The 17,136-nt window shown below is 37.7% G+C and overlaps 2 protein-coding genes across 2 annotated transcripts; both read right to left on the reverse strand.

The window, feature by feature from the left end:
- Positions 1-8,207, reverse strand: LOC106055467 (cytochrome P450 2J4-like). The gene is made up of 4 exons (XM_013211734.2): positions 8,061-8,207; positions 7,428-7,624; positions 5,758-5,872; positions 1-3,070 (listed from the first exon to the last, which is right to left on the reverse strand). The coding sequence occupies exons 2-4, from the start codon at positions 7,616-7,618 to the stop codon at positions 1,886-1,888; spliced, it is 1,491 nt and encodes a 496-aa protein (XP_013067188.2). The 5' UTR covers positions 7,619-7,624; positions 8,061-8,207; the 3' UTR covers positions 1-1,885.
- Positions 8,208-9,890: 1,683 nt separating this feature from the next.
- Positions 9,891-17,131, reverse strand: LOC106055470 (ergosterol biosynthetic protein 28 homolog). Its single transcript, XM_013211737.2, has 4 exons — positions 16,914-17,131; positions 15,090-15,180; positions 13,647-13,765; positions 9,891-12,170 (listed from the first exon to the last, which is right to left on the reverse strand). The coding sequence occupies exons 1-4, from the start codon at positions 17,065-17,067 to the stop codon at positions 12,040-12,042; spliced, it is 495 nt and encodes a 164-aa protein (XP_013067191.2). The 5' UTR covers positions 17,068-17,131; the 3' UTR covers positions 9,891-12,039.
- Positions 17,132-17,136: the final 5 nt, after the last annotated feature.

The raw sequence follows: 17,136 nt of genomic DNA on the forward strand, positions 1-17,136 counted from the left end.
TAAAAGTTCGCCACGTTTATTCTATTGATGAATTTATTTTAAATTGTATTTTTAACAAAAGTAATAATTTCAATAAACACTCCTTCATCAACATGTATGTATTAGTAATTTACACACTATACATCTATTATCATTTAGGTAGATTTTTTTTACTTAGGGGTCTGTGGGCACGTTTTGACACTATAAAGGGGTCCACGGGTAAAAAAAAAAGGTTTGAGAACCTCTGTCACAAGGCATCAAACACCCACCATGACGCGTAGGACGTAATCATCTTCTTTTTTGAAGTAACGTCTGTATTATATAAGATAAGTACGGTACTGCTTTGCAGAGGCCAAGTCACACGTCATTAGAAAGAAGTAGGCCCCCTATGTAGCCCTCACGTGTAGATGACTTAAATAGATGTAAGAAAAACGTCTCTCTCTCTCTGTCACACACACACACACACACAGTGCTGGTGTATATCTTCTGCTGTTCTCGTTTTTTTTTTTTATTCCTTTACGTTTTTTATAAATTGTTTCTCTATTTTTTTAAAGTTTTTAAAAAAATTATTATTATTTAACTTTATGCCTGACATCTCCGCCCCCTTCCGTTTTCCCGCGCTTTTACACCAGCGTAGCTCATTTCTTTTCTGCCTCGATAGAGAACAACATCGGACAGATAAGTTCACTTAAGACTATTTTGTGTTAATTGTTTGTTATTTTTTGTTTGTTTTGTAGCTGATGAAGGCCTCGTGGCCCAAACGTCCTTTGTTTTACTTGGTCCGGCAGGGTTACATATATGCATGTTTTTCGTATTTTCTTAACTTTATGCCTGTAGGTGAAAATCGGAATGTCGCCACGAAGGTCCAGAGTTCGATCCATGCTTGCATCTATCGTCTGCTGTCCTGTATGACGTAGTACTATTTAATTCTGAAGTATGAAATCAATTAAATCTCTCTCTCTCTCTCTCTCTCTCTCTCTGTTCTCTCGTAATATTCTTTAGTTGGCAACGTTGAATTTCAATAGTGTTCTTCATATAGTTCGCTTCAAAGACCAGCTTAGGCGTCAACTTTCCTTGGCTAACATAGAAGAGAGCACCTGGTTGCATGCGGCCTCAGAACGAGACAGCTGGAGGTCACTCACGAATGCCGCGGGATACACATTTGAGACCAAAAGAAAATCTGCTGCCGAGGACAAACGCAGACGGCGAAAAGAAAATTTCGACCGCCTGCGGACAATGGTTATGCTTGACCTGGATGTGGCAAAATATGTAGGTCACAGCTGGGACTGCGCATCCACGGGAAACACTGCATTCCTCACTAATCTTGGACTCGAAGACTTGCCTTATTATTATTATAGTTTGACGTAAAAATCTCCAATTGTGGCATTCTAACTATTCCACAATTCAAGTCTGTGCTATTAAACTACTGCGGATTTTCCCGATGAATTTTCATTCCAAGGCAATGTCAAGGACGCTATGTTACCAACTTATTCGTTTGTTCTACGGGCAAAAGTGCTTAGAAATTTGATTTCAAGTTCACAAAAAGTATCCTAGACCTTTTGAAAGTATATAGATGGTCAACCTTTCTTATGTTTTGCGCACCGGTTACACCAGAAATCTACTATTTATAGTTTTCCCGCAATAGATGAAAATCTGTAAGGCTAGAAAAAGCTCGTCAATAAAAAATGTAAACTTTAAAACAGAAGATCGAGTTGATTTCAAACAAGATTAACTCTTTCTCTCCTAACTGACGACACCAGCGTTGATTCCACCAGAATGTGGTAAATAATTACGGAGAGAAAGAGTTAAAACGTTTCATTCACATATGCTACATTCTTTTCATTCACACATTCAAGAGATGCTTTAACTTTACAAGAAATTCGGCTTCTGAGAAGTTGACCTTGACCTAGATTTCTCCTCTTCTGTCGACAAAACGAATCTCGAAACTTTGAGGCGATACGTCTGCACCAAACACGTATCCTAATGAAGGTGGTGCTTCAGCATCTCTGGGTAGAAGCTGAAACCGTTGGAACATGGAAGACATGATTAGAAACCGGATAGTTTGCGCCATTCCTTCTCCTAAGCAAATTCTTCTCCCGATCCCAAACGGTATGAGCTGTTCAGGGATGTGAAGTTTTCCCTCTTGGTTGATAAACCTCTCTGGTTTGAAGCTCATGACGTCATTGCCCCAGATTTTTTTGTCGTACATGACGGAGTCCAGATTGGGTATGATGATGCTGTCTTTGGGGACCTTGTAGCCTTTGACTGTGGTTTCTTGAGGGCAGTAATGAGTAAAGGCGTGAGCCGCAACACTAGCAAGGCGGGACACCTCAGCAAGGAAAGCGTTAAGGTAGACCAGCTTCGTCCTGTCCTGTGAGGTCGGAGCTCGCTCAAGTCCTATTTCGTTCTCAATCTCCTTAAAAATCTTCTCTTGAACTTCCGGGTAGTTAAGGGCATACAACAGGCACCAGAGCAGTGATGTACTTGTTGTCTCTGTGCCAGCAACCAGAAAGTCAAAAATCGATTTGGCCAAATTCTCTTCATCCATGGTTGTTTCTTCCCCCGTCTTCCTCTTTCTCCCCATCTCCTCGAGGTACAATGTAACAAAGTTACTCGGCGTAACATCTTCCGATGTATCGTCTTGAATTTCGCGTATGAATTTCTCCACGATTATCTCAATCACGGCCTTGGAACTCGCAGCTAAACGCTTGGAGTGGAACTGATCTCCTGGCAAAAGACTCAGAATCGGGAAAACGGAAACGATTTCGCCCTTGCTCGTGTTCCCAACAATATACCTGAGGAGCTGCATCAGCTTCTGGAAAGTCGGATCGTCGTATTCGAATCTGCGGCCCAAGAGAAAACTGCAAATAACATTGGCGATACCCATGTTCATATTGATTCTCATCTTGGTGGGCCGCCCCTCAAGTTGGGCCAACAGCTGCATGAAATGGCCCACCTCGTCTTGGATAATCTGGGCCAAAGTGTCTTTTCCCATACCAAGGTTTCGAAGAATGCTCAGGGCGGTGGCTCGTTGCTCTTTCCATGTCTTTCCGTTGGCGAATACGATTCCTTTGCAAGGCATACCTGTAGCCTGCAGAGGTAAATAGAAAAATGGAGATTACCGACATGATTATGTCCATAACAGTTACTGACAAGCCTTTTTTTTTGTGAGCTAAAAGGTGGTCGAGGAAACAGAGGTGCCCCACGGAAACGCTTTAAAGACCGGCTTAGGCGCCAGCTTGCTGCATATAAAAGAGAGCACCTGGTTGCATGCGGCCTCAGAACGAGACAGCTGGAGGTCACCCACAAAGTCCGCGGGATACGCATTTGAGACAAAAAGAAAATCCGCTGCCGAGGACAGACGCAGACGGCGAAAAGAAAATCTTAATCGACCACCGGCGGACAATGGTTATGCTTGCCCTGGATGTGGCAAATATGTAGGTCACAGCTGGGGCTGCCATGGGGAAATACTGCATTCCTCATTTATCTTCGGACTTAAAGACTAACCTTATTATTATTATTAATATTATTATTATATTTTAAATATAGCACGTTATCAGCAGCAGAAGCCTTGGCTGGCTTGGCCACGTTCGTAGAATGCCAGTAGGTCGACTTCCACAGGACATCCTGTATGGCGATCTAATAGAAGGCAGGAGAGCCGCTGGTCGCCCACTTTTACGTTATACGGATGTATGCAAACGCGACATGAAGCTCTTCAAAATCGACACTGGCAACTGGGAAGAGGTGGCACTGGACAGATCCACATGGAGAGAGAGCATAAAGGAAGGGTCACAGATTGCAGATGTCATACACAACAGAAGCAGAAAGAAGGGTGAAAATGCAACGGCGCCTGGTGATTATATATGCCCAACCTGCGATCGCAGCTGTGTATCAAGGATTGGCCTCTTTCGTCACACAAGAAGTTGCAAAGGGAAAAGATCGTCTCTCGAGACGTAAAATGCCACAGAGATAATCTTCGAGTCTGTTGTAGCACTTAATCTTCGTTTAATAGGTACTGTAACGCTCGAAAGTACAATGGTCAGTAAACGGCTTAAGTAGGTTAATCTAGAGGGCGGATGCGAGACCAATCGTTACGGAAGGACTGAACATTGGAGGCCTGAACATTGGAGGCCTGAACATTGAAGGCCTGAACATTGGAGGCCTGAACATTGAAGGCCTGAACATTGAAGGCTTGAACATTGAAGGTTTGAACATTGAAGGCTTGAACATTGAAGGCCTGAACATTGAAGGCCTGAACATTGAAGGCCTGAACATTGAAGGCCTGAACATTGACCTGCATGATCTCGGTGGATGTCGGCTCGAGAAGCTTTGGGTCAAGACTTTGAAACTTGTATAAACAAATACACTGGCCAGCAGAAGGAAAAAAAAATTCTAAAGAATATTAGGAGAAGGGGGTCAAGAATCATGGTAGCATCTAGAAGAGTCTTAATGGGAGACATAATGGCTGCCTGGTCGTGCGGTTTGCACACTGGACTGTCGTTCAGATTTATCGATGGTCCTGGGTTCAAACCCTGCCCGCTCCCATCCTCCGTCGTACTGCGGGAGGTTTGGACTAGGAAGTAAATTATCTTCAACTCTGAAGGAACATCCGAAACATGTCAAACATAAAAAAGAGGGGGTTAATTTAAGTTTACTGTTATTATTAACCGAGCCATAATGTCTAGTGAAGCTGCCTTATTGTTCTAATACGCATACGATTTACATTTGTTTTTACGAAGCTTGTATTAACTCTTGTCTGTCTAGTTACATTTTTGTACCGGTACACGTTATTTCTCTCAGACTCTCTCCTGGGTCCAGCTGAAACTTAGCACAATTATTTCTTGCACCTAGCAAAACATTCATCAATCAAAAAAATTAACCAAAATAGCTTATAATTAGTAGTAATTAATATTTAGTTTGGTATCAAAAAGAGGAAATAAATGCTACTTATAGAGAGAGGTGGTTGTATGAAGGGTTTTTTCTTGATTTGTTTTGCACGCGTTTTTCTCCCATTTCCCATTCTCGAATTAAGTTAAAAGTTTGCCTAATTATTCAAAGTCGATAACAATACATGAATCAGTAAAAGAAGTAACCAATTAGTTAATCAGTTAATGGTAATTAATTCTGTTTTATTTACACAAAAAAAGGAGCTTATTCCTGCAGTATTGGAAATATGGCAGTGATTTTTGCGTTGCTTTTTCTTCGATAAGCTTTGTATTTTTTTTTTTGCCCTAAGATTTTAAAAAAATATTTTGCTTGTTTTGTAATTAATTCATCGTTGGATTCAAATTATTTTCTGTGATTAATTAAATGTATTAAACTTCAGCCATGCTTCAGTCATCGTAACTTCGACACTGCATCATTGCAATGTATTGGGCTTCTAGAAATAGGCGCGACTGTTGGTGCGCAACTTTGGGAGACCAAATCAAAGCAGTCCAACGAATTTCCCCACTTTCAAATCAGAAAGCTACGGGTATGGTCACATAAATATTAGTCAGTGAGTAACGCCTTTAGTATCTCAAATACAATAATATAATAATAACACCTAAATCTGACAGATCACGTGTACGTTAGCTATAGAGATTGTATTAGACATTATCTTATCTTATATAATACAGACGTTACTTCAAAAAAGAAGATGATTACGTCCTACGAATTTCATTACTTTTTTGTTGATATGATTCATTAAGTTTTGTAGATATGAAAATGAATAATTCTTATATGAGAATTCGACGTATACTACTTTCTAGCTCTCGTGACCTACTTCTGAGACCTCACCTTGTCTAAGAAAAATGGCGCTCTGTCTGAAAACTCGTCTGCTCGTTTGACGAAAATCTCTTTGATGAGATCATATCCGTTGATGACTACCATGATAGTTCCCGCCATATTCAAACTGCAGGGAGAAAAACATTTTGTTTATAGAAACACTGTATAATAAGTTACAAGTATTCTAACAAAAAAAGCACTTCTTAGCAGTGGCATAGCTAGGGATTTGGGGGCCCGGGGGCTTGACCTCTTTAGGGGCCCCTGCATATTAACATTCAACATCATGACATGAGATAATAGAGCAGACTAATATTTGATGTAAAAACAAATTTTGGACACTCTTATCTTATCTTATATAATACAGACGTTACTTCAAAAAAGAAGATGATTACGTCCTACGCGTCATGCATTTAGTCATGCATATCAACCAATGACTTAAATTCTGCCAAGTCACTGGTTTTCCTGGCTAGCTCAGGCAACCCATTCCATGCTCTAATAGCACTAGGGAAGAAGGAGCATTTGTACAAATTTGTCCTAGCATATGGGACGAGGAATGTGCCTTTATCTTTGTGTGTCTTTCACAGTATTTTATTAGATTTTGTTTTTGTATTTGAAGATTATGGTTCACTCCACTCATTTGGAGGACCCCACTTGAGGGGGAGGGGATTCAAATTTGGACCCCCTCTCCAACCTTAGCTACGCTACTGCTTCTTTGCTATGCCTAATTTTAGTGCTGTGCCAAAGAGATGAAGACCATTAGGTTAAATCAAGACGTCTTCTCATTAAAGATTCATTCATTTCATGGAATTTCAAGTTATTGTGTTTCTGTCTGTCTGTCTGTCTGTCTAGAACTGAGCGTATTTCGGAAATGAAAAGAAAGACGAATACGGAACCATGTGTGTTTATCGTATCGCAAGAGCAGTAGTTGTTTTTTTTTAATTGATGTTAAATGTATTATTAAAAATTGCTCGATAATCTTGAAATTTCACTTGTGTTTTTATATACCGGTATTTCTACCATGATTTAAAAATGTAAACATAAGAGGCTTGTCTTCGGGTCCGAAGATTGGTGAGGAGTGCAGTATTTCACGTGACAAGGAAGCTCCAACTGCAACCTATATATTTTGCTACATCCAGCGCAGACAGTTACGTTGGGCGGGGCAAGTATCCCTTATTTGAGACGAACGCATGTCTAAGGCTGGTGAGCTTAAAGGTGGTTGGTGTAACAGAAGTGCCCCACAGAAACACTTTAAAGACCAGCTTAGGCGCCAACTTGCTTTCATTGACATAGAAGAGAGTTCTCTGGCTGCAGACGGCCTCAGAAAGAGTCTCTGGCTGCAGCTAGGCGTCTTCAGAACGAGACTGCTGGAGATCCCCTAAAAAGACCGCGGGATACACACTTGAGACCAAAAGAATTCCATTGCAGAGAGCAGACGAAGATGGCGAAAGGAGAATCTAAATCGACCACGATTTGGCAACAAGGGATAATGGTTAAAAGATGTAAATATTTGTTAAAGACGAGTTTATATTGTTGGTTAAGACCAAGATTTGTGTGAAATTTAAGCAATTGGGTCACGAGGCTAAGTTGGAACTACAACAGAACACTGAGATCCAACAGTAATAGGGCGCTTAATACATACTTCTGCAAGTTCATGGTCGCATTGACGTCTGCTTCAAACTTACCTAAATATTTCACCTAGATCTTTGTGCCATTTCTTATATTGAGGTCGAAGGTCATCTTCCAGGCTAAACAAATGTCCCACCACCGGAAGCGGCCTTGACGGCTGGGGAGGGTAGTTACCGTCTGCTCGCAGAAACCAAAAGTAAAGGAACAGCACAACAACGGATGCCAGCAACACCGTTATGAGATCCATTGAAATCTGACAGAGAAGTTACAAATATAAAATGATAATATACAAGCAAAATATAGCAGTTACATTCAATACTACAAGGTTTATTTCGCCTTTTTCTATAGGCCTATCAGACAAAATTAATTTATAACCACAAATTTATTGACTCCTCCCCCCCCCCTTTTTTTTTTAAATCATGTGTTGTCGACAATGAATAATTGTGCAAAGTTTAAATTTGATCTGAGAAATAATGTAGGCTACACGAGATCTACATCAGTCAGATAAAGTGAGTTGCAAGCTTTGTAATAATAACATTGTAACCTCATCCAAGTAGCACTAAACTTAAATTGTGCATAAAGGAACACTCGTCATGTTCTATAACATCTCACGTAATTAACTGTATGGTAGTGGGACTAGATCTCTAGGTTTTTCAATACAATACAAATACTGAAATGAGATCGCTTACCTAAATGGGTTGTTAACTCCACACTGTGTAACTACTTGTTTTAGATCGTCTGGTAGTGGATAACAATTTTGCTTTCCGCTAATCTGACGTATTTTGGCCTAGATAATGTGACCAGGTCAATGCTTGGAGCTTTCCAATTTTAAAGCTTAGCTAGCTTTGTGCAAGGAGGGTGGGGAGTAATAGATTTTGTTCGTTGAGTGAGAGAGTGTGAGAGAGAGACAGTGGTGTGAGCACTACTCCACATTACAAATGTCAAGGCATTTAATTATAAAGTTTTGGGTCCTGTATTTCGATAGTCCAGGCATCGACGTTGACTGATGCCGAAACAAAGAGAGATAAGTCTATTGTAAAACAACAATATTATCTCCCCCCTGGAGTTAACAAGATTTATGTGAATACAACACGACACCACAAACACACTTAAGAACCTGAGTGTTGGTAAATAGACAAGTTGAATTACCTGTTAACAGCCTAGATAGGTCTACACACTTGAGCTGGGTGAATAAACCCAGTTTATAATATCAGTATTTCATCAGACAACTGTCAGAATTTCATCAGACAACTGTCTATATTTCATCAGACAAATATCAGTTGCCTGTATTGGCATGTATTTCATGTATCACTATAGAGCTAAACTCCTAGATTAATAACTTTACATTAGGCCTAAATCCAGGTACCAATACCATTTTTAGTTTCAATAGTTCACTATTAGGAACAGAGAAACACAGTTCTGTCACTTCAATAATCTTTGGTTTTAAATTCTTATATCTAGTCAAAAGACCAGTATTGCATCAGATGTGTGAATATTTCATCAGACAAGGATGTATAGTTTCATCAACATAATGTCAATATTTTCATTTAAAAATGTCAGTATTACATCAGACAACTGTCAGTATTACATCAGACTAATGTCAATATTTCATAACTGAAATAAAATCAAAGCAAATGTTTAAACTGTTTTTCATCTGTTAGTTGTTGCCTGTTTAAAAACAACAGCCAAAAAAAAATGTGTTTTTTTTTTAAACTTTAATTGTAAATAAAACATTTCTCTATTAATTGACAAGCACTTTGTTAATTATCAGACTTGTAGCCATTCAATCATTCTTTGCAACATTTCTGATGTAGCTCTCTCCTGAATCACAACACTCAAAATAAAATACTGGACACACACATGCATTTATGTATAGATGCATTAATTGAAGAGACACACATGTATTGAAGAGACACACATGTATTGAAGAGACACACATGTATTAAAGAGACACACATGTATCAAAGAGACACACAAGTATTAAGGAGATGCACATGTATTGAAGAGACGCACATGTATTGAAGAGACACACAAGTATTGAAGAGACACACAAGTATTGAAGAGACACACATGTATTGAAGAGACACACATGCATTGAAGAGACACACATGTATTGAAGAGACACACATGTATTGAAGAGACACACACGTATCGAAGAGACACACATGTATTGAGACACACATGTATCGAAGAGACACACATGTATTGAGACACACATGTATCGAAGAGACACACATGTATTGAGACACACATGTATCGAAGAGACACACATGTATTGAGACACACATGTATCAAAGAGACACACAAGTATTAAGGAGATGCACATGTATTGAAGAGACGCACATGTATTGAAGAGACACACATGTATTGAAGAGACACACAAGTATTGAAGAGACACACATGTATTGAAGAGACACACATGCATTGAAGAGACACACATGTATTGAAGAGACACACATGTATTGAAGAGACACACATGTATTGAAGAGACACACATGTATTGAGACACACATGTATTGAGACACACATGTATTGAAGAGACACACATGTATTGAAGAGACACACAAGTATTGAGGAGACACACACACATCTATGCAGTACAATCTCTAATGAACAGATACTCCACCACTCAAATAAATGTACATCCATTGAAAAAAAAAACACCAACTAATTAAGTCTCACCAAAACACACAGCTTCAGCCTTTACATCCAAACAATAAGCAGGTCACTACCGGTACTTGTAACACTATCACACACACACACAATGTTTAATTTGAACACAAAATTGTAAAACAAAAAAAAAAGTATTATTTTATAAATATAACTATTTTACATAATAAAACATTTGTCTTGGCCTATAAAGTCATGTGTTCCCAAGTAACCAACTGAAAGAGAACTAACCTCCAAGACATTGTAACACAATACATTTTGAAGCTTCCTGGTCCAAGACGAGACGAGAACATCTTTTTATGTCTATACAAAGATGGCTATGGGGGACAGTCTCTTCATTAAAAAAAAAACTGATTACATTTGGGGCACATGCTAGTTGGAATTGATCCTGCTAAGTTTGCACTAACCCTGAAAATCTTACCCTGTCTTCTTGACCTATCACCTATATACATTATGCATATACAAGTTTAATTTTTATCTCAACAACAAGTTATTAGACTCGTAACATTCTGACTGAGGGGGGGGGATGTATAGACGCACGGGGTACAGATGATACTGCTGAAATATTATGATCAGTAATATATGATTCCTATACCAAAAACTTCAACAAACATAAAATTTGTGAGTCACATGACCATGCATTAATGAGACAAGAGAAGTCACTGCTACTGGGACTTTCATGACTGTATTAATACCAATGCTGGTTTAGTGTTGAGCAACTTCTTCTTAAAGGCAGTGATAAAGTCAGCAATCTAAAGTTGATTCTATTGGAAAGGAGTGTCCTTTAACCAAAGGGATATTATATCATATGGTGGACTGGTAGAATATTCCCCTTTCAGACCTTGTGATTAACAGGGCAGATGATGTTAAGGTCATCTTTTTCTCCGGCCAACGGTTAGCGAGCAGGGTGTCATGTGGCTAGCACAAAGACCAACCGCTTTTACTTTCTCCAACTAAATTCAGGTACCTATTAGAGTTGGGTTTACTCAGGGGCACCCTATAAATCCTGAAATTCAAAATCCTTGTCTTCACCAAGATTTGAACCCAGGATCCCAGGTTCAGAAGCCAACCACTTAATTTATCCACTCAGCCACTGTGCCCCCTCTATGGACTGGTAGAATATTATGTTATATTACATTGCAATGAGAATGGAGAGAACATTACACCATAAAGGTAGAAAAGATTCAAGATGGTGTGAGGGTATTTTATTACACTGTAAGGGGAGAGAATAATGCATTATACAAGTGAAGTGGTTGTTATGAGCAAGCTTCATCTTCCAGTTGTTGTTTTTTTAAATATATAAATATCATTTTAAAATCTTCATTAGTACAGGTCATTTAAAAATGTCCAAGTTTAACTGAAGTATCTCATTATTAAAAAGTTAAGATATGCATCACAATGGTCTCATTTCATAAAATTGTGTCCATATTTAATGAATACTAAGCTTCAATTAGTACAATTGCAAACACACTTTACAACATGGTGAGAAAGAATAAATAAATAATCTATTTAAAAAACAGAATTAAAATTACATAATGAAGTTGATATTCTATAATAATTTATTTAAGCATACTAAAAAAACAGGTACTAGGGAAATCATAGTATAAATTTTTACAAATTTTTCTAATCTATCCATTCTTTGTTCATGCTATCTTGAAACAATGCAAGCAACTATGCTATCATTGTTCACTGGGCTGAGTCATCAAAGTTTTAAATTAACTTTTTTCATTTACCTACTATGATAAAATCATGAATACCCAGTATAAAAAATATATAACTTTTTTTTTAAAGTCTAAAAATAAGTTAAAACAATTTACATAATTGAGGTGAAATCTCTTAATTGGATGAAATAGCAAAAAAGTTTTAAAGGTTGTTGAAACAAAAAAAAAATAGCACCCCTTAACGAAATATAGAACGAAAATGCCCCTTTTTATTTCACCTTTCAAATTCGAACAGAAAATTTAAGACCAGACAAATACTCGACTAAATACTTCACATTCAGGACAATTTTTTTGCCTTCATAAAGTTCTTAGATTTGAGCAGTTCTTCATTTTCATTCACGTACTTCATTCTGGGATCCTCCTCCTCTATGTATCGAAAACCAAACAACATCATTAAGATGGATAAACCTGAAAAAAAAAAACCCTGTAAACTTGAGAATATGCTTATTAAGTACCCAGAGCCAAATCTGCTTTTAAAATCCCCAGTTTTTTCGCTGAATTTCTCCAACAGTTAACAGTTTGAATCCCAGTTAAACATTTTTGGAAACACATTTTAATTTCTTCCTCTGTTCTTTAACCTCTGTCTTATAATATTTGGTCTCATAATTTCTTTTTTTTTTTTTTTTTTTAAGCTAGAATAAAATATTGAAGTATTTTGACATGACCTAGTCCAGGGGTTCTCAACCTGTGGGTCGCGACCCCCTTGGGGGTCGATTTACCATTTGCAAGGGGTCGCCTAAGACCATCGAAAATATGGATTAGTATTGTCTACTCTTCTATTGCTGTGTGTGTGTGTGTGGGGGCGGGGGGGCGCGGCAGAGAGGGGGATTGTAAAAAAGGGGGCGCCGAGTTTAAAAGGTTGAGAACCGCTGACCTAGTCAGTCAACAAACATGCCTGGTTGTGGGACATGTTAGCATTAGAGGGGAAAATGTTATGCACTGGTGTCAGGGTATATACATCAAGCTAGTAGAAATAAGCTTTATTTATTGCCATGCTGTCTAAATCCTGTTTCGACAGGAATTGAAGACAGTTTAGGTCTAGTGAGTTAGGAAAGAAACTGAACAGTAAATACATATTTCCCTTTAGAGATAATAATCAATGCTATTGAAGAACATTTTGGTGATTTCTTTATTGTTTTGTGATCCAGAAGCTGTTAGAAATACAAGGTCTTATCTTCTTATATAATACAGACGTTACTTCAAAAAAAGAAGATGAGTACGTCCTACGCGTCATGCATTTAGTCATGCATATTAACTAATGACTTAAATTCTGCCAAGTCACTGGTTTTCCTGGCTTTTTTAGGTATAGGCTATTACTAACCTATTACTTATATAATAAAACCTCACACTACATACTTTCTGTCATAGAACACAACTTTCCTTGTAAACATAAAAACATCAAAGTTTGTTTAATTGGTAGTGCTATGGCTGACAAATCTTTTGGATGATGCCTGGCCTAATGGCATAGGCTTTGGACTGCCGTTAAGATGGTCCAGAGCTTAAACCCTCTAAGTGCCTGTCACCTGCCATCCTGCAGATGGGTTGGGGAAGGGAGGTAACAAATAAACTTCATTACTGAATAAAACTTACAAGTCAGACTGGAACCATTGTTTAGACATTTACAAGTATTTTAAGCTTATGGCAGACAGTTGTGTAATTTTCATAAAGATAATTTCTCTGAATATTTTGAGAACACTTCAAATTAACAAAGGAAGGGAATAATTTTTTTTTAGGCTTGTGGGAGTTAGCAGTTTGTTTGGTGGAAACGAGAATGGCTCAGCCGCCCTACAATATTCAAAAACTGTTCAATCTTAAGTTACTTTTCACATTTAAAATTATAAATAAACAGTAATGTAAGTTTTAATTTAAAATAAAATTCCTTACTTGAAACAATGAGCGGGGCAATAATTCCAATTGTCAGAGCTGCCGTGTTAAAAATGAACACTTCCGACGTAAAGTGACCAAGAGCGATGATGAAGGAGACTAAGGTACTGAAATAGAGACTTAAAATAAAAAAAAGAGGTTAATACAGACAATAACAAAGTATACATTACATATGTCAGTGTTGTGACTACGACAGTAGCAATACCCATCAACACTGTAGAGTACAAAATTAGTATCAAACTAGGACACTTATGCACCTCCAACTTAGCAGAACATTTCAAAACACAACATACACAACTTCTATTTCTTCTCCATGTATTTTCTCTCACTCGTGTATTCACTCCTTCCTTTCATTCATTGAAGCACAAAGACATTGATTTTATTTGATATAAATGTGGCCTAAACAAGGACAGTGAAGTGCACCTCATTGTGAGCCCCATGGCATTGGTGTGTCATCATGAAGCCAGCATAATGACCTAAATGTTGCCAGATACACAGGAGTCATTTAAATAAATCCATCCCATCAATGTGGAGAGTTGTTTGATAGTGGAACAAATGATGATTTGGATGGTTCCCTGGTCGTGAGGTTTGCGCGCTGGTCTGTCGTTTGGATTTATCAATGGTCCCGGGCTTAAAACCCTGCCCGCTCCCATCCCCCGTCGTCCTATGGGAGGTTTGGACTAGGAAGTAAACTATCTTCAACTCTGAAGGAACATCCAAAACATGTAAAACATTTTACAAACAAACATTGCGACTCTATGGTTTGTAAAATGTCAAAAAATATCACATACTGTGCAAACCTCTTCAAGTTTTATTTACTTAAGTGCTCATTAAAGTTAGGTACACTTAGTAAAGCTAAATAAATTCTGAAATTTAAATATAATCTTCAACATGATTTGAATGAGACTGCTTGATTATGATAAGCCAGAACTTTGACATAGGCTTTAGTGTCCCACAACATAATTAACATTAATAGATCTCTGGTCTATCATCCCCATGGTCCCAGGTTTGATCCCTTGCCATCCTGTGAGAAGTTTGGGGTAGGATTTAATAATCTTTCATTCTGAAGGATTATCCGAAACAGGTAAAACGAACAAAACATAAGAAAAAAGTGAATTAATATCATATTCCTGAAGTAAAATTTCCTCTCACATGTGAGGTTTAGATCTTTATCGTGTCGTCATCATCATCCTCATCAAACTCCATTTGAGTGAGGGCTTGTGTCAGTGATTTGATTTGATTTTGATTTTAGGCACATCTGCACAATTTAGGCCATGTCGTGCCTTCAGTCCCTTAAGGACTACTCTCTCTCTAAACAACAAGGGCCAAATTCTATACAGTCCTATCATTAAAATCAAGGTCTATTCACAGTTAAAATAGTAAAGGTAGACAGCAAGATACTGCACTAGACAAAAATATTTCAAACTCTATTTATAAACTTACGTTTTATTGTAGATGAAGAAAGCACAAAGAATTCTTACAACTCCAGACATCAACGTCCACACACCAAACAATCTGGCGGCCAGCCCACTCACTGAAACAAAAAAAAATATGAGTTGAGTCTCTTTGGCACAATATTAATGCAATGTTTGCTGCTCCACAATGAAAATGAATAAAGTGCAGGGCTGGATTTAAGGGAGGCCAGGCGGGACTACAGCCCCAGCACCTCCACAAAGGAGATGAAAATATATAGAAAACTTTTAAGAATTAATAAAAAATTTTTTTTTGCATTTTTACGTCTGGGAAAAATGTCACGGTTAAGAAATGTACGCTTGTAGCGTACTCGTAATAAGTAAATACAAATCTCTGGATTAACGACAGTGTGTTAGGGTTAGGGCCAAGGGCCTCCACAAACTCAAAAATATATACACTTTAAAAACTAATATCTAATATGTATATTAAATTATTTTTTTTACAAGGAAAACAAGATTAAATTTACAAGAAATCTATTTCTTTCTTCTAAAATATAGCATGCTTTGAGATCTAATCAATCATTACAGCTTTTCAAAAATTGTAGGGGGCCTCCAGAAAAATCTAGCCCCTGCTCCTTCACATACTTAAATCTGGCCCAGATTTAGTGCCAGTGGAATCCAAAAAATTCAAGTTTGCCTAATTTCTGTTTCAAATTCTCAAAGATTTTTTTCGCTCTTGTCCTGAATGAAAATATTCAAAGCCAGTTACGCTTGATAATTTCTAATTGTAATAAAACTTTTTGATTTTTTTAACCCACTCATATTCTGTGTCATTTATGTCTCGAGAGCGATCTTTTCCTTTTATAAATTGCAACTTCTTGTGTGACTAAAGAGGCCTATCCTTGATATACAGCTGCGGTCACAAGTTGGGCATCTCTGTAATCAACAGGAGCCTTTGCATTTTCATCCTTCTTTCTACTACTGTTGTGTACTACATCTGCAATGCAATCCGGAACACTTCCTTTAAGCTCGCTCTCCATGTGGATCTATCCAGTGCCACTTTTTCTCAGCTGCTGGTGTCAATTTTTAAGAGCTTCATATAATGTCGCATTTGCATACATTCGCACCCTAAAAGTGGATGGCCAGCAGCTCTCCTGCCTTCTGTTAGATCATCATGCAGAATGTCTAGTAACCCAGTCATAGCAAGCCAGCATTCGATCCTTCATTCCTTGTTGTCATGTAATGCGATTGCTAGAAGATTGATATATCGTGTTGAGGGATCAAAACTACATCATGATCACAATCACACTTGTCATTTGAATGAAGCTAAAAACTAAAAAAACATTCTTTATATTATATCTAGACCCTCTATAAATTCTATATTATATAGAATCTAGATTTATATCTAGACTAGAGCTAGTAAAAAAAAATAATATTGATCTAGTCTTATCTTACAGACTTTACTTCAAAAAAGAAGATGATTACGTCCTACGCGTCATGCATTCAGTCATGCATGTTAACCAATTCCAATGACAATGACTTAAATTCTGCCAAGTCACTGTACTGTCAGACAGTGACACTGACAGACAGGCTTTTTATCTAAATTAAGTATTTAAGTGACTTCTAATTTTATTTTTAATTTTTTTAAAGTAAAAACGAATACAACTCTTAGTGTTAGTCTTACTTAAGTTAAAGTCTTAGTCGACTTTTTAGTCTTACACTTTTTTAGGTAACACTAACAGTAAGTTGAGTAACAGTCACTACGGGTCTACAGACAGTCACAGTAGTAGTCTGAGTAGTGAGACACTACAGTCACAGTGACACTAGTGACAGTGACTACTTGTCTTAGCCTTACCGTTCTTTTCATTAATAGTGTAAAGTCTTTCAAACAAATAGTTAGAGCTTATAAAACACTGGATCGTGTTTCCAAAAGCCATTACTGCAACAAGTGCAAGCCATATTCTTAAAATATTGATAAAAGTCGGCGTCGGATTAATTGTTGTATTCATTGTAATGAAATGATTTCTTCGAACGTTTTAAACGAAGCAAACAATTAACGTTCAGCGGAAGATAGACTA

Source organism: Biomphalaria glabrata, chromosome 3 (genome assembly GCF_947242115.1).
Source record: "Biomphalaria glabrata chromosome 3, xgBioGlab47.1, whole genome shotgun sequence".
In the NCBI taxonomy this organism is placed as follows: Eukaryota; Metazoa; Mollusca; class Gastropoda; family Planorbidae; genus Biomphalaria; species Biomphalaria glabrata.

Coding starts and splice junctions, on each gene's coding strand:
- LOC106055467 (XM_013211734.2), bottom strand. CDS start 7,618: ATGGATCTCATAACGGTGTTGCTGGCATCCGTTGTTGTGCTGTTCCTT. Junction 5,873..7,427: donor GATCTAGGTGAAATATTTAG/GTAAGTTTGAAG, acceptor TTCTCCCTGCAG/TTTGAATATGGCGGGAACTA. Junction 3,071..5,757: donor CGCCATTTTTCTTAGACAAG/GTGAGGTCTCAG, acceptor TTACCTCTGCAG/GCTACAGGTATGCCTTGCAA.
- LOC106055470 (XM_013211737.2), bottom strand. CDS start 17,067: ATGAATACAACAATTAATCCGACGCCGACTTTTATCAATATTTTAAGA. Junction 15,181..16,913: donor CACTATTAATGAAAAGAACG/GTAAGGCTAAGA, acceptor TTTTTGTTTCAG/TGAGTGGGCTGGCCGCCAGA. Junction 12,171..13,646: donor TGCCCCGCTCATTGTTTCAA/GTAAGGAATTTT, acceptor TTTTTTTTTCAG/GTTTATCCATCTTAATGATG.